This window comes from Podarcis erhardii, assembly GCF_964252035.2.
Source record: "Podarcis erhardii genome assembly, chromosome: 15".
In the NCBI taxonomy this organism is placed as follows: domain Eukaryota; kingdom Metazoa; phylum Chordata; class Lepidosauria; order Squamata; family Lacertidae; genus Podarcis; species Podarcis erhardii.
The window spans coordinates 19736431-19752551 of NC_138505.1; the positions used below are offsets into that span (position 1 = coordinate 19736431).

The 16121-nt window shown below is 49.6% G+C and overlaps 1 protein-coding gene across 2 annotated transcripts in view; it reads left to right on the forward strand.

The window, feature by feature from the left end:
• Nucleotides 1-16121, forward strand: part of KSR2 (kinase suppressor of ras 2) — a gene marked incomplete at its 3' end in the record, with an annotated part of 189408 nt that overhangs the window by 73871 nt on the left and 99416 nt on the right. For both annotated transcript variants that reach the window (XM_081841791.1, XM_081841790.1), the window contains one exon: nt 12193-12374. In XM_081841791.1, the coding sequence (XP_081697917.1) occupies nt 12193-12374 (182 nt within the window). The remainder of the gene's footprint in view (nt 1-12192; nt 12375-16121) is intronic.

Sequence of the window (16121 nt, forward strand, 5' to 3'; positions counted from 1 at the left end):
CTAGGCAACCTGTCACCTTGCCAACAAAGGTCCATATAGCTAAAGGTATGGTTTTCCCAGTAGTGAAGTATGGAAGTGAGAGCTGGACCATAAAGAAGGCTGATCGCCAAAGAATTGATGCTTTTGAATTATTGGTGCTGGAGGAGACTCTTGAGAGTCCCATAGACTGCAAGAAGATAAAACCTCTCCATTCTTAAGGAAATCAGCCCTGAGTGCTCACTGGAAGGACAGATCCTGAAGCTGAGGCTCCAATACTTTGGCCACCTCATGAGAAGAGAAGACTCCCTGGAAAAGACCCTGATGTTGGGAAAGATTGAGGGCACAAGGAGAAGGGGACAACAGAGGACGAGATGGTTGGACAGTGTTCTCGAAGCTACCAGCATGAGTTTGACCAAACTGCGGGAGGCAGTGGAAGACAGGAGGGCCTGGCACTCTTTGGTCCATGGGGTCATGAATTGTCGGACACGACTAAACGACTAAACAACAACAACAAGGCAAGCTTGGGTTGTGTTCAAACTCCAGTTTATGGTGGACTTACTGTGTTTGCAGCACCAGGTGTTTCATCCATGTTTGCACAATGTTTTCCAAAACGCACATCTATCCTGCACTTGTAGGGCTGCGGGTGGTGCTGTGGGTTAAACCAGTGTTTCCCAACCTTTTTTGGGCAAAGGCACACTTGTTTCATGAAAAAAATCTTGAGGCACACCACCATTAGAAAATGTTTAAAAAATTAACTCTGTGCCTATATTGACTATATATAAAGTAACTCTCTTTAATAAGAATCAAATAAACACAAAGAAAGTATTTTATAATTACTTTATTATGAAATAGTAAGTACCGTATTTTTCGTCCCATAGGACGCTCCGTCCCATAGGACGCACCTACTTTTTTGAGGGGGGAAATAAAGGAAAATTTTTTTTCCTTTATTTCCCCCCCAAAAAACCAGTCGGGGAACAGTGGGATGGCGGTGCTGCGCCTCCCCGCTGTCCCCAGAGCTTGTGGGGCTGGCCCATGTCTGCCTGGCGCGAGGGGCGCTCTGCTTCAGGGCGCCCCGCGCGTCCGGCGGCAGGCTACAGTCCGCAGCATGGGGAACCCTCTGTTTCAGGGCGCCCCATGCGCCCCCCGGGTGCGCAAGGCTTGCCAACACGAGCGCGGAGCACGGGGCGTCCTCCGAAGGACGCCCCGTGCTCCGCGCTGCCAGCTGCCGCCCGCAAGCCTTGCGCTCCTGGGGGGAGATCCCCCGGGTGCGCAAGGCTGGCCAACACCAGCGCGGAGCACGGGGCATCCTCTGGAGGGCGCCCCGTGCTCCGCGCTGCAGGCTGCTGCCCGCAAGCCTTGCGCTCCTGGGGGGAGATCCCCCGGGTGCGCAAGGCTGGCCGACACCAGCGCGGAGCACGGGGCGTCCTCCGAAGGGCGCCCCGTGCTCCGCGCTGCCAGCTGACGCCCGCAAGCCTTGCGCTCCCGGGGGGAGGTCCCCTGGGTGCGCAAGGCTTGCGGACACCTGCATGCAGCACGGGGCGTCCTCCGAAGGGCGCCCTGTGCTCCGCGCTGCCAGCTGACGCCCGCAAGCCTTGCGCTCTCGGGGGGAGGTCCCCCGGGTGCGCAGGGCTGGCCTACAACAGCGCGGAGCACGGGGCGATGGGATGTGGGAGGGAGCTCGCTCCCCGCCCCGCGTGTGCTCGCCGCCGCCGCCCCGCCTCTCGCCGCCCGCCTCGCCCGCCTCCCTCCCACGGCACACCAGGCAACGTCTCGCGGCACACTAGTGTGCCGCGGAACACCGGTTGGGAAACACTGGGTTAAACCACATAGCCTAGGACTTGCCAATCAGAATGGTCAGCAGTTCGAATCCCCGCGGCGGGGTGAGCTCCCGTTGCTCTGTCCCTGCTCCTGCCAACCTAGCAGTTCGAAAGCACGTCAAAGTGCAAGTAGATAAATAGGTACTGCTCTGATGGGAAAGTAAACAGTGTTTCCGTGCAGTGCTCTGGTTCACCAGAAGTGGCTTAGTTATGCTGGCTACATCACCTGGAAGCTGTACGCCGGCTCCCTCGGCCAATAAAGCGAGATGAGCGCCGCAACCCCAGAGTCAGCCACAACTGGACCTAATGGTCAGGGGTCCCTTTACCTTTTACCCTGCACTTGGATCTGCCAGCCCTGAGCCGCTTTGCGCAGCTGTGATGATCTATGGGCCACGCCGGCTGGCCAGGCACCCCCCTTTGTGGGTGGGCAGGTGGCACAGCTCAGCACAACGCCACTTGGCTCCTGGTGGGGTGTTGCTCTGGTGGTGGCAGCAGCAGTGAGGGCTGGGCTTTTGTGGCAGTCTCCATCTGCCCTCTGTGCCCTGCTCATGCACCCGTCCCGGGCACCAGCAAACCACGCTACACCACTGCCCTCCCTTCCCCTGTGAAACAATTTCTGGCCTCATTCCTAAGCACTCCCCATGGCTGTGAAGTCGAACTACTTGTTTTAGTCCCTTTGGATGCATAAGGGACTTAAGGCATCTGTGTAACATTTGCCTTACAGATATACGAGAAGGGCATTGAGTAGACAAATGCACTCCTGTAAGTAAATAGCACAGGAACTGCTCCATCACCACATCCCTGAAGAGAGAGCCTCTGCCTTCCACGCCGAAGCACCTCCAAGTCAACTCACAGCTAGGGATCAGGGAGGAGGCCGGTGAAGCCAGCATTTAAAGGCAAATCTGCCTGATTCGCAATGTCCAAAACAGCACGCAAAGCAAAACACAGGCCTCCTTTGAAATTTGCTCTTGTGCGAATCTTGCAATGCTGCTGTCCAACGAAGGAAGGCAGGAGCCAGGCTGAAATGGGCACAAACATGGATCACGTTAGTGGAAGTGGTGTGCAAAAAGGCATTACGTTAGGAGAAATTACCTTGCAGAACTGTGTAGTGTATTTGCACTAAAATGCTGGTGAATTTTCATCAGCTCCCCTCTCCCTTTTAAGTGCAAACTGATGTGGAGAACTGAACTCCAGAGGGGGGAAATGAAAAACCTAGAGAAATAGAAATTGACAGAATTGGTCACCTCTATTCACAGCCAGCAATGTCTCTCTCTCTTATTCTCTCTTGGTTTGGATTGTTTATCTCTACTCCTGGCTGCCTAGGGAAGGAAAAATCTGTCTATTTCCAGTGAGCTATTACTTTTGCATCCCATTTTTGTAAAAGAAAAGTGGGGGAGGGGAACCTCACTTTAAAATGTGCCTTGCAGTATGTATTTACATTTTTAAAAATGTATTTCGCCCCCTCAAGATATGCATGCATTTGGGCCATAAATTCCTTCAGAACACCCAGCAAAGACAAGTCAGCATGTAACTCGGTATTTATTTATTTTATTTATTTTTACATTTATATCCCACCTTCCCTCCAAGGAACTTGAGGTGCTGTATGTAGCTCTCCTCCTCTTCGTTTCATTCTCACAACAGCCCTGTGAGGTATGTTAGGCCAAGAGACAGAGACTGGCCCAAGGTCACCCAGTGAAAGTCATGGCTGAATGGGGATTTGAATTCTGGTGTCCCAGGTCATAGTCTTTACATATGATCTATTATAAACAGATTTATGCAGTAATGTGCACCTGTGTCTAAAAATACATATGTGCTCAGTACCAATGACCCTTCTGAAGTATACATAGCAGGAGATGGGAAGTTTATTTATACATTTATTTCATAAAATTTAAACAGTGCTTGATTGTAAAAAAATCCCCCCCAAACCTTCAAAGTGGTTTACAAAGATGATAAAACAATAACATTATCAGTAAAAATAGTTAAAAACAACTATTTAAAACCCTGGGGCAAAGGGGGGGAAACTGTGAATTCAACCATAAGCTAAAAAACAGATTAAAATACCCATCAACTTTCTACAACTAATCTGCAGCTAATCCAGAATGCAGCAGCTAGACTGGTAACTGGGAGTGGCCACCAAGAGCACATAACACTGGTCTTGAAAGACCTACATTGGCTCCCAGGACGTTTCCGAGCACAATTCAAAGTGTTGGTGCTGACCTTTAAAGCCCTAAACGGCCTCGGCCCTGTATACCTAAAGGAGCGTCTCCACCCCCACCATTCAGCCCGGACACTGAGGTCCAGCTCTGAGGTCCTTCTGGCGGTTCCCTCACTGCGAGATGTGAGGTTACAGGGAACCAGGCAGAGGGCCTTCTCGGTAGTGGCGCCCACCCTGTGGAATGCCCTCCCATCAGATGTCAAGGAAATAAACAACTATCTGACTTTTTGAAGACATCTGAAGGCAGCCCTGTTTAGGGAAGTTTTTAATGTTTGATGTTTTATCGTGTTCATAATATTCTGTTGGGAGTTGCCCAGAGTGGCTGGGAAAACCCAGCCAGATGGGCGGGGTATAGATAATAAATAATAATAATAATAATAATAATAATAATAATAATAATAATAATAAATTATTATAAACAAACAGGTTTATCAGGTGCTGAGAAGAATACAGTGATGGCACCTGCCTGTTGTCAATAGGCAGGGAGTTCCAAAGTTTGGGTGCTGCCCCATTGAAAGATGGATTTCTTGCAAATGAGAAAGGTCTTTTATAACATTTATAACAGAGCAAGCTCCACAGATGGAAGTGGTCAAGTGGACATCTATGGGGCAAGGTGATCTCTTAGCTAAACTGCAACCCTATATTTGGAGAGGGCTGGGGGCAGGGGTCTGCTCTTAAGTAGCTACACCTTCCCCAGCCCACTCCATTGCATGGCCAAGGCTACAGCCAGCCTTTCGTTGGCCTTCACAGCAATAGAGGCAGATGAATGATGTCAGGCACTGATCATCATTCGACTCCCCTCCTCCTCTTTTAAATTTATTTTCCGGAGAAGGGTGGGGGGAGGAGGGGGTTATGGGGGAAATCTCTGCTGAGAATCACTCATCCTTCCTAATAATGAGAGCTGTCACTGGCGCTGCTCCCTAGGAAATGATTTTCTCGGTAAATATTTAGCCTGTAACTGATTTATGGGTGGAGAGAGGGAGAAAAAAGAGGAGCCCTCCTGAAACTTTGTTGGGCTAGGAAGAGGGCTCCAGGGAGCGGGGCTGAGCACGACATTGTGGGGATGGCTTTGTGTACGTGCTGGGGGTGTAGCCCCAATTAGCTGTCCTTACCATGCCTGGTTTGGAGGCTCCAAATGGTGCAAAGTGCCGTGGCTAGACTGTTGGTGGGGACAGTCCATTGCTAGGACATAACCCTGGAACTCTGGGGTTGTGATTCCCGCATTGCAGGATGTTGGGCTAATGACCCACGGGGTCCCCCCTGACTCTATGTGTTATGTACTGAAGTTCTCACCCTGGGCCAGCAGGGGGATACTATAGATAGTTATGCAAATAAGGGATCGAAAGTGACGTTCAGTGATTGGATAGTTTTAGAAAATTGTTACAGTTACGTTGTACTGGAGCTCTATAAAAGAAGGCTGACTGAACCCTTCAGTTCAGTTCAGTTCAGTTCTGGCCTCTGAATAAACAAGAGCTGTTTGAAGAATCGCTGTGTCGTCTGATATGTTCACCCACAACTTAACACTATGATTCCAGATCTATGATTCCATACCCCAGTGGGAAACCCACAAGCAGGGTCCTCCACACCTGCATACTGCCTCTGACATCGGAGGCACAACAGAGCCATTCATGGGTAGCAGCCATTGATGGAGCATCCAACTCCATCAATAAAAGAATAAGTGCACCAGAAGAGCCCTGCTGGGTCTGGCCAAGGGCCCATCTAGCCCAGAATCCACTTCTCACCATGGCCAACCAGATGCCACAATCGGAAAGCTACAAGCAGGACCTGGATGCAGCAACACTCTCCCCACTGGTGGTTCCCAGGGGCTATCCATAGGCATCATGTCTCCTGAAGCAGAAGTAGAACATACTCACCATGCCAAGCAGGACGTGAGTGCAATGGAGCTGTCCCCACTTGTGATTCCCCAGTGACTGAGACTCAGAGGCACGTTGCCTCCCAACAGCAGGAGCTATTATTTTTCATCTCCCTGTCTCTTTGGGAAACAAGAGTGTTTGTGGCTTTGAGGACCACTGCCGACTGCTCCGACTCTCGGATCTCAGGCCCGGAGCGTCTCCCTTTCCTCTTGCTCTCGCATGGAATCACAGCTGCTTGTAGAGATGAACACAAAGGAGTCTCTTGACATGACAGTCCTTCTCACAACTTGTCACCGGCAAAGCGCTTCCAGCCCGCCTGGTTTTCAGAGTTTGTCATTGAGATCTGAGGTGCTGGATGTGCTGAAAGTCTGTGTGTGTGCCTCTTCTGTGGGATGTGTGAGACTGATGGCATCGTTGGTGCTAATGACCCAAAACTGAGTGATAAATGGGAAGATTTTGGGAGAAGAATATGAGCTTCTGCAGAGTCATGTTCGTAGAATAAATGCTGCAGAAAGACGTTGGGTTGAAACTGGAGACTCAAGAAGGAGGGGTTGGCCTGCCTAGCAGGGAATGAGAAGTGTGTGTGCTTTTTGTGGTGGCTTTCAATGACTACTAGTCACACTGCCTATATTTCCCCCCCAGTATGCCTTTGACTTCCAGGGACTGGAAATTGCAGGTGGGGAGTGGGGCTTGTTATGAAGACCCCTGAATGTAGCAGTGCTCTGGAGATCAACTGCAGGGGCACCAGAGCCCACCTGTATAGTAGACCTACAACAATATACTGTATTTTTTGCTCTATAAGACTCACTTTTCCCCTCCTAAAAAGTAAGGGGAAATGTGTTTGCGTCTTATGAAGCGAATGCAGGCTGCGCAGCTATCCCAGAAGCCAGAACAGCACTTTCACTGTGCAGCAATCCCTCTTGCTGTTCTGGCTTCTGAGATTCAGAATATTTTTTTTCTTGTTTTCCTCCTCCCAAAACTAGGTGCGTCTTGTGGTCTGGTGCGTCTTATAGAGCGAAAAATACAGTAATTATGTTGTCTGATTTTTACTCCTTTTTATGTTGTTGTTGTTGTTGTTGTTGTTGTTGTTGTTGTTGTTGTTGTTGTTGTTGTTGTTACCCCAGTTGTTAGGTTTTCTTTGCTGCAATTTGTACTTGTTAGTCGCATCAAGCTCAATCTTATTATAACAACATAAGGATGTAAGATGCTCAAAGAGATCGGTGAAACAATGCTGAGATGTACTGGGTGAAAGATGCTCAATAAAACTGGCAGCTGGATTCCGAACTAGTCCAAATTCCTGAACACCCTTCATAGCCTGGTCTGCATCGATACCCCAACCTGCTTTTGGAGTAATCTCACCTGGGTGTTACAGAAGCATGGAGAAAAGTGACAGAATCTGGTTCTCTTGGGGAAGGCTGCGGCAGCGTGACAGGTTTCAGGGGGTCCTAAGCAAAGTGCCAGCCATTACCCCTCAATCTGGATGCAACCCACATGCAGAGTTGGGGGCTGAAGGGGCACCAGAAGGGGAGCCAGGTCAGGTCCAGGGCTCAAAGCTGACAGATGGACATTAGGAGACCCCTGGACCTGAGGCTATCAGGCAGGAGAACCCAGAATTACTCCGCAGACCACAAGGCCCTGTAAGGCCACAATCAGGACCCCTTACAGGCACCTTTTCCTGATGCACTAGATGTCCCCACGACCCCTTACTAGACCAGGGGCACCTAGCACGTGGGATCCTATGGAACGGAGAAAGAGATCCCATCTTCAGGCCAGAGGCCCTGAAGTTCTCCACAAGCGGATGGAGCCTGGAGGAGATAGCTTGGAGGCAGGAGCTTGAAAGATCTCATTCTGTGCTCCACCTCTCTTGGGGAGTCTTGAGTCATTTACTTGGAGCCATCCATGGCATTGTTTCGGACCAAAATATGGCAGCACTCTTGCTCTCTCTCCTTCTGTGGTTTCCAGCAACTGGGATCCAGAAGCATACTGCCTTCAACCATAAAGGTAGAACATTGCCATCAGGACTAGTAGCCATTGATAGGCTTCTCCTCCATGAATTTGTCCAATCATCTTTTAAATCCATCCAAATTGGTGGCCAACTTTGGTCTCCCATGAGAGTGAGTTCCATAGTTTAACTATGTTCTGCATGGAAGTCCTTTCTTTTATCTTTCCTGGTTCTTCCAACAACATTCAGCTCCATGGCATGCCCACCAGTTTGAGGATTATCAGAGAGGGAGAAACATGTTTCTGTGTCTTCTTACTCAATGTCATGCATCATTTTTTCCACCTATATCATGCTGCCTCTTACACTCTTTAAACTAAAAACCCTGAGCCTGCTGGATCAGGCCAATGGCCCATCTAGTCCAGCATCCTGTTCTCACACTGGCCAGCCATATTCCCCAATGGGAAACCTGGAAGCAGGACCCAAGTGCAAGAGAGAAAGAGACCCCCCCAATCCATTTTCTCCAGGCCAGGCATAATGTTCTAATTTTATAGCACGCAGCTTCTTCCTCAACTTTTCTCGCAACTAAAAAGCCCCAGACGCTGTAGCCTTTTCTCATAGGAGAGCAGCTCCATCCTCATCGATCATTTTGGTTGCCCTTGTTCTGAACCTTACCCAGGAGGACCCAGAAAGGTGGTGGCTGGGCCTTGGCCATAGCGTGGCTATTGTTAGGACAGCATGAATGATCCTGTTCCAGCTGGCAGGGGTCATAGGAGGAGTAATGCCGGCCACCGAGCCTGGAGGTTGCGCAACCTCCCTTTGATTCAATTGCCCTTTGGGCTAATGAAAGCAATTGGCTGCAGTGGGTCCCCTATCCAGCACAAGATGTGGAAATGAGCGTCACATTTTCCTGTGCTAGGAAACAATTAGCACATTAGGGAGAGGTTGCATAATTGTTTTTCTTTCTCTTCCCCCCTCACCTCCCTCTTTTGCAAGCTACTTTGGCCGGCTCTGGAGGTTCTGCAATGCAGTCATTTCCTACGGAGGGCTTCTCCAGATGCCCAGGGATCTGACGGGCATGTGCTGCCAACAGGCACACAGGAAGGATGTCTGCTGTTGGCTGGGAGGGCAAGCACCTGGCACCATCACCTTCCCTTTGCGTGACCTTTTAGGGCCCCTTTCTCTTCTCCGCGCTTATAAAACAAAATGAGTTGGGATCCTAAATCTGGAACCTATAGATTTATTTCTAATGCAGCTTTTCATCCATGCGCAGAACGACAACATTTGCGTAGCGCCATCGGTGCATCACACAACAATGGGGCAGTTCGTTGTGGCAAAGCCAACAAGAGATCCTGGTGCACTTTAATCATCACCAGCAGTTTCATGCTGAAGTCTCCCTTGGAAACTTTTTGTTGGTCAAGACACTGAGGTCCAGCTCCAAGGGCCTCTTGGTGGTTCCCTCACCTTGAGAAGTGCAGTTACAGGAAACCAGGCAGAGGGCCTACTTGGTAGTGGCACCCGCCCTGTAGAACGCCCTCCCACCAGATGTCAAGGGGATAAACAATTATCTGACTTTTAGAAGACATCTGAAGGCAGCCCTGTTCAGAGAAGTTTTTAAGGTTTAATGTTTTATTATGTTTTTATATATGCTGGAAGCTACACAGTGTGACTGGGGCAACCCAATCAAGATGGGTGGGGTACAAATAATAATATATAACAACAATAATAATTTATTATTTATATCCCGCCCACCTGGCTGGGTTTCCCCAGCCACTCTGGGCAGCTCCCAACAGAATAATAATAATAATAATAATAATAATAATAATAATAATAAACATCAATCATTAAAAACTTCCCTAAACAGGGCTGCCTTCAGATGTATTCAAAAAGACAAATAGTTTTTTATTTACTTTACATCTGATGGGAGGGCGTTCCACAGAGTGGGCACCACTACCAAGAAGGCCCTCTGCCTGGTTCCCTATAGCTTCACTTCTCACAGTGAGAGAACCGCCAGAAGGCCCTCAGAGCTGGACCTCAGTGTCTGGGCTGAACGATGGGGGTGCAGACGCTCCTTCAGATATACTGGGCCGAGGCCGTTTAGTGCTTTAAAGATCAGCACCAACACTTTGAATTTTGCTCAGAAATGTACTGGGAGCCAATGTAGATCTTTCAGGACCAGTGTTATGTGGTCTCGGCGGCCACTCCCAGTCACCAATCTAGCTGCTGCATTCTGGATTAGTTGTAGTTGATAATGATAATGATACTGATAATATCAACAACAACAATAATGCAACTGGTATTCAGTATGACCTGGTATGAAGTGTCTTCTGCAGTTTTTATGAGTCCACCAACCCTTGTGAATCATTCACGCTTGCTACAGCTCCCCCCATGATGATGGGTACCTACTGTAGAATCTCCAGCTTCTGATTACATAATGTTTTTTTGTTGGGGAAGGATGGGGGGGGCAAGAGGGTGTCTGCTAACCATCCTTCACTTTTAGAGATCCTATTTCAGTGAAGCATTTAATACTGTGCTCCATCAAAGCTGGCTTACAGGAGTGTGCTCCCCGATCTAGGAAGTTAACAAGGTTTTTGCTTAGAGCTCAGCGTCGCTGCTTGGCTGAACTTGCACGGTTCGAAGGAGGGGGCCAGGGAGAGCTCTCCACAAAGAGGGAAATTGCCTAGGAGACAGAGATGGATTGAGGCGGCTATTCCTAAAACACCTGTCACTTGGGTGTAGGGGGCAGGAGGAGGCGCAAGATGTATCATCCCAGTCTTGGCATAAATCAGGGTGTTTGCAGCCTAGGCAAGATAAATTGGGAAGAGTTAATGGAGAAATAGCTGAGCAGAAATGGCCCCAGTTGACTTTGTCGGGGCTGAGTTCCAGCGGCCCGTTTCCTTTCCCGCCACAAGAGGGCGGAATGATCCGTCCTGGTTCCTAGTGAAGAGGCCCCCTATTCCTGCATAGGCCTCACAGGCTGAGATGGGGAAATAATTCTGCTCCCAGAAATTCTCCCTTGCCAACGCTGAGAGAGTGAATGTCTCTCAGACAAGTGGGACCTGCTGCATAATATAACAGCATTGAGTGCTAAGTTTTAAATTAGCAATAATCATGCCTCAGATTAACCTCGTTGGCTTTTGTTTCAGCCGGGCTCTCTGCCAGCACACCCTGTTCCATCCACCCTCACTTCCATTTTTTTTTTTAACAACCATTTATTTATATGCCACTTTTATCTCCCAAGGATACCCCAAGGATATCAAAGTGGTGTACCTGGTTCTCCTCCTCCTCCTCCCTATCTCATTTCATCTTCACAACAACCCTGGGAGGTTGGCTTGGCTAAGAGACGGTGACTGGTCCAAGGTCATCCAGTGAGCTTCATGGCTGAGTGGAGTTTTCAAACTCTGCTCTCCCAGCTGCTGTAAATCTGGGACTGTCCCTGGAAAATAGGGACGCTTGGAGGGTCCGAGATCTGCACCGTTCTATCCCATTAAAAGCTCAAGCAAACAACTAGAACACCTTCTGTCTGAAACCTGCAAGAGAGCTCCCTAAAAGCTTTTGGTGGCTGACCACTGTCAGAGGCAGGATGCTAAGCTAGGTGGGTCTTTGGACTGCTCTGTTGGAGCTTCTTGTCTGTTTCTTCTGACTTGGCCTCTCCCTTACTTACATGTTGTTGTTGTTTTCCAATCCATGAAAACTACCGTGCTTTTCCATCTATAAGACGCCCCCATGTATAAGACTCCCCCTATTCTGGGGGACTCACATTTAAGAAAATGGGGGGAGATGACACAGAGTTGTTGAGCTTTTTTTAGGGGGGGTTGCTGAGAATCGCTCACCCACACGCATCACAAAAATCTGCCTCCCGTCTGTCCTATCGCCAGCAGAAGTTGCCAATCGCCCGCCCAACTTCCGGAGCGTCAGCCAATCAACCCATTGATGCAGCAGCCAATAACATGCACAATAGCCACCGACAGCAATCAATCTAACGTCCACCCTGTGCACTATCCATGTATAAGATGACCCCCACTTTTTAGCATGATTTTTAATGAAACAAACATAATATCATATAGTGTCACCTTGGTTTACAACCATAATCTGTTCCGGAGATCCGTTTGTAAACCAAAACAGGTTGTAACCCAATGGGGCCTCTAGAAAAATGTGTTTGTAATCAAATAAAAATAAGGTTGGAATCTAAAAAAATGTTGCAACCAAGGACATGCACTTCTGGGTTTGACGTGTTTGTAATCCAAAATGTATGGAAGCCAAGACTTATGCAAACCAAGGTACCACTGTACACAGAAAAGTACAGTATGAATTATCTTCCTTCTGCTGTGGTTCTTCCTCATGCCTTACCTTCTCCTTTTCCCTCAGAGTGAAGAAAAAGAACAAGCCGTTGAACCTCAAGATCCACAACAGCGTCGGGAGCTGTGAGAACATCCCTGCCCAGCGCTCCCCCCTTCTCTCAGAGCGCTCCCTACGGTCTTTCTTCGTTGGACACCCGCCTTTCCTCCCTTCCACCCCTCCCGTCCACACAGATGGCACCTTCTCCACTAGTAAGTCAGCCCTGATGTGGGGCTACAGTGGGAGAGGAGGAAGGGGGGCAGGTTGGTAATCATGCCAGAGCACTGAGCATGCATTGAAGGGGGTGGGGCCCCGATAACCCTATGGAGTCCTTTCCGATCCTACAATTCCATAGAATTCCATGAGGGAGCCTTGGGGCTGGCGAGAGTCTTTACACACAGCCCTGGTTTCCAGAACCGGCTTTCGCTACACAAGGTGGAATGAAAGTAGACACGTTTCTAGATAAGAAAGGCGAACCCAAATTTTTGCAATGGTTTGTGTGTTGGTTTTAGAGAGTGCCCCAAAAGATCGCTGATCAGTCCCACTAATTCCAGTCCCCAGGCGATAAATTGCCATTCGTTACGTAGCCAATAAATTTACTTATTTATTTATTTCATAACATTTCATGCACAGCGAGACCGTAATCACCCCCCCAAAGGAAACCTCCAAACTACAGTGGTACCTCTGGTTGCAAATGGGATCCGTTCCGGAGGCCCGTTCGCAACATGAAAGGAACGCAACCCGCAGCGGCGCATCTGTGCACGTGCGGGTTGCAATTTGCTGCTTCTGCGCATGTGCGTGACGTTATTTTGCGCTTCTGCACATGCATGAGTGGTGAAACCCAGAAGTAACCCTTTCTGGTACTTCCGGGTCGCCGCGGGACATAACCTGAAACAACGTAACATGAAGCGGATGTAACATGAGGTATGACTGTATTTGCAAAAAAAATTATATATGATGAGAGCAATAGTTGAAAACAACTGCTTGAAAGATTAACACATAAAAAAATAATATCGACGATAGCCTAAAAATCAGATTGAAACTTGAAGTCAACATTCAGAATGTCCTGATAGGCTTGCTTCAACAACAATATTTCCGGCAGGGGCTGAAAAGGGCACAGCAAAGGAGCCTGCTCGATGTAAATAGGCAGGGAGTTCCAAAGGCTGGGTGCAGTTTTCATACAAATGGCACCACCCATTCTTGAGAGACTCAGGAGTGTAGTGGCAGACTGTGACAGATGAGGAAGGGGAACAGGAGCATGACATAGAGCAGTGATTCTCAACCTGTGGGTCCCCAGATGTTGTTGGACTACAACTCCCATCATCCCTGAGCTCTGGCCTTGCTAGCTAGGGGTGATGGGAGTTGTAGTTCAACAGCATCTGGGGACCCACAGGTTGAGAAAGGCTGACCTAGAGGGTGAACAGAGGCTGGAGAAGTGTGCTGGACCCGGGGGAAAGGTACCGTGAGCGTAGTCTGAGTCCACACGAAGAGGGGCGAGGTCCGAGGCGGAGAGCCGGGCGGGGAACAGGAACGCTGGAACAGGAGGCCGAGCAGGGAACAGGAACACCGGATGGTCAGGAACAGGAGGCCGAGCAGGGAACAGGAGCACCGGATGGTCAGGAACAGGAGGCCAAGCAGGGATCAGGAACACAGGAAGGTCCAAAGCCAACAACGACGTTGCTCCCGCAACCTGGGACCGGGCTGACTGGGCTTTTATCCTCTTCTAAGGCCAGGGGCGGTCCCGGCCCCCAGGAGCCCCGCCTCCTCTGGCCTTAAGGCGAGCACTCCTCCTGGGAGCAACCAGTTCCCTTCGCCTCTCTGCCCTAAGCCTCTGCAGACCAGGAGAGGCCGAAGGGTTACTGGGCCCTGGAGGAGGCTCACCTGTAGCCACTGAGTCCTCAAGCCCCTCTGGGGCCTGAAGGGTTTCACCTGGGGCCAGCTCCTGGTGCTCTGCCACAGGTGCAGGCTCTTCAGCATCTAGGCCTTGCCCCAGTTCAGCCAGCCCTGGAGGCGGGGACTCCTGTGCAGGCTGGGATTCCTCTGGTTCATCCTCTGAATCGGAATCCCAGGCCATCACAAGAAGGCCGCTACCTCCCCTTCCCTCGATCTGGCTGCCCCCAGCTGGGGAATCGAAACTCCCATCGCCACTCTTCCCTCCCAAGGAAAGGAGCAGAGTGGTGGAAGCTGGGAAGGGCATCCGTCCACCGCTAGGGTTGGGGAAGGGCACAGTGCAGCATGGTCACCCAGGATGCAAAGAGACACATCATGGCCCAGTGTCTGCATGCTCAGCGGTCTCATAAGGCACTAGAGCAGGGGTCGGCAAGGTTTACCTCGCCTGGGCCGGTTCACTCCAGCGGAGATTGCACTCTCTCTCTGTGATTTCTGGCGTCTGTGTCTGCGCAGATGCAATTTTTGGCATCTGCGCATGCACAGACGCGATTTCCGGCACTGTGGAAGCGAGTCCCTGTGGTACGCTGCACTGGTTTACTGCAGCACGTGGGGACTCACCGAGTGGGTGGCTTGGTTCAGGAGTGGCTTGTGGGCTGGTTAAACGCCCCCCGTGGGCCACTTGTGGCCCATGGGCCTTAGGTTGCCTACCCCTGTACTAGAGTCTCATGAGCAAGCATGCCTTACCATCTTTGTAAGCTTGGTGAGCGGGCATGCCAACTTATTGGGACGACTTTGTTGCTTCTGTGCCATTCTGACCTCGTTGCCATTCTTGGACTCCTTTGACTTGGACTGCTGCTTTGATTCTTGCATTGTTGGGGTTTGGACTAGATTGACCTTGGGTTACCCTCAAGCTACAATCTTAGCCCAACTAGCTTTGCCTTTTCTGTCATCAAGCCTGAGTGTAATGGCTGCTGTGACTCATTACCTGTTTCTAAGGGTGGGGGACTCGGGTGGCGCTGTGGTCTAAATCACTGAGTTTCTTGGGCTTGCCAATCGGAAGGTCGGTGGTTCGGATCCCCGTGACAGGGTGAGCTCCCGTTGCTCTGTCCCTGCTCCTGCCAACCTAGCAGTTCGAAAGCACACCAGTGCAAGTAGAGAAATAGGTACTGCTGTGGCGGGAAGGTAAACGGCGCTTCTGTGTGCTCTGGAATTCGTCACGGTGTCCCATTGCATCAGAAGCAGTTTAGTCATACTGACCACATGACCCAGAAAACTGTCTGTGGACAAACGCTGCGTCACTTGGCCTGAAGTGAGATTAGTGCTGCAACCCATATTCACCTTTGACTGGACTTAACCATCCAGGGGTCCTTGACCTTTACCTTCTAAGGGTGGATCTATGCACAGGAAAATAACCACTATAAATACGTCAGAAATTAGATCATTATAACAAAAGAAAAAAAAAAACCTATGGAAAACCACGTAGAAAAATTTTCTGCTCTCTGGTGCCATCTGGTGTTGCATATTCATAACACATTCAAAGCGTTGTTCCTGTAACTAATGTAGCTGAGTCCCCAGTCTATATCTCTTATCTTTACCTCAATAAAGATTTCTTCCTCAAGGAAGAACCTCTGCTGTTGTGGAGTAGACAGGGAGACACCAGCAGGCTTGGGAAGAACACTGCAGTTTGCAAAAGCACAAAACATATTTTTAAACACACAAACCCCAGGGAACCATTACCCCCAAACAGTTGCCTGACTGTCGGAGGGGGCAAGTTGGAAAACTAGGTGCATGGGAGTAATACAATGGAGTGTTCTGGGAAAGGGCAAAGATGGCTGGCTGGAACAGCAAACAGGAGCACTTGGTGCTGCAACATTCTGTTGCTGGATTCACTTCTTTATGTAAAATATAAATGATCCTGCCTCATCAGGCCAATGGCCCATCTAGTCTAACCCAGGGGTAGGCAACCTAAGGCCTGGGGGCCGGATATGGCCCAATTGCCTTCTCTCTTTTTTTTAATTAATTTTTTGAGAAAATTTTTCTTTTACAAATTGTTTGAACACAATCATATT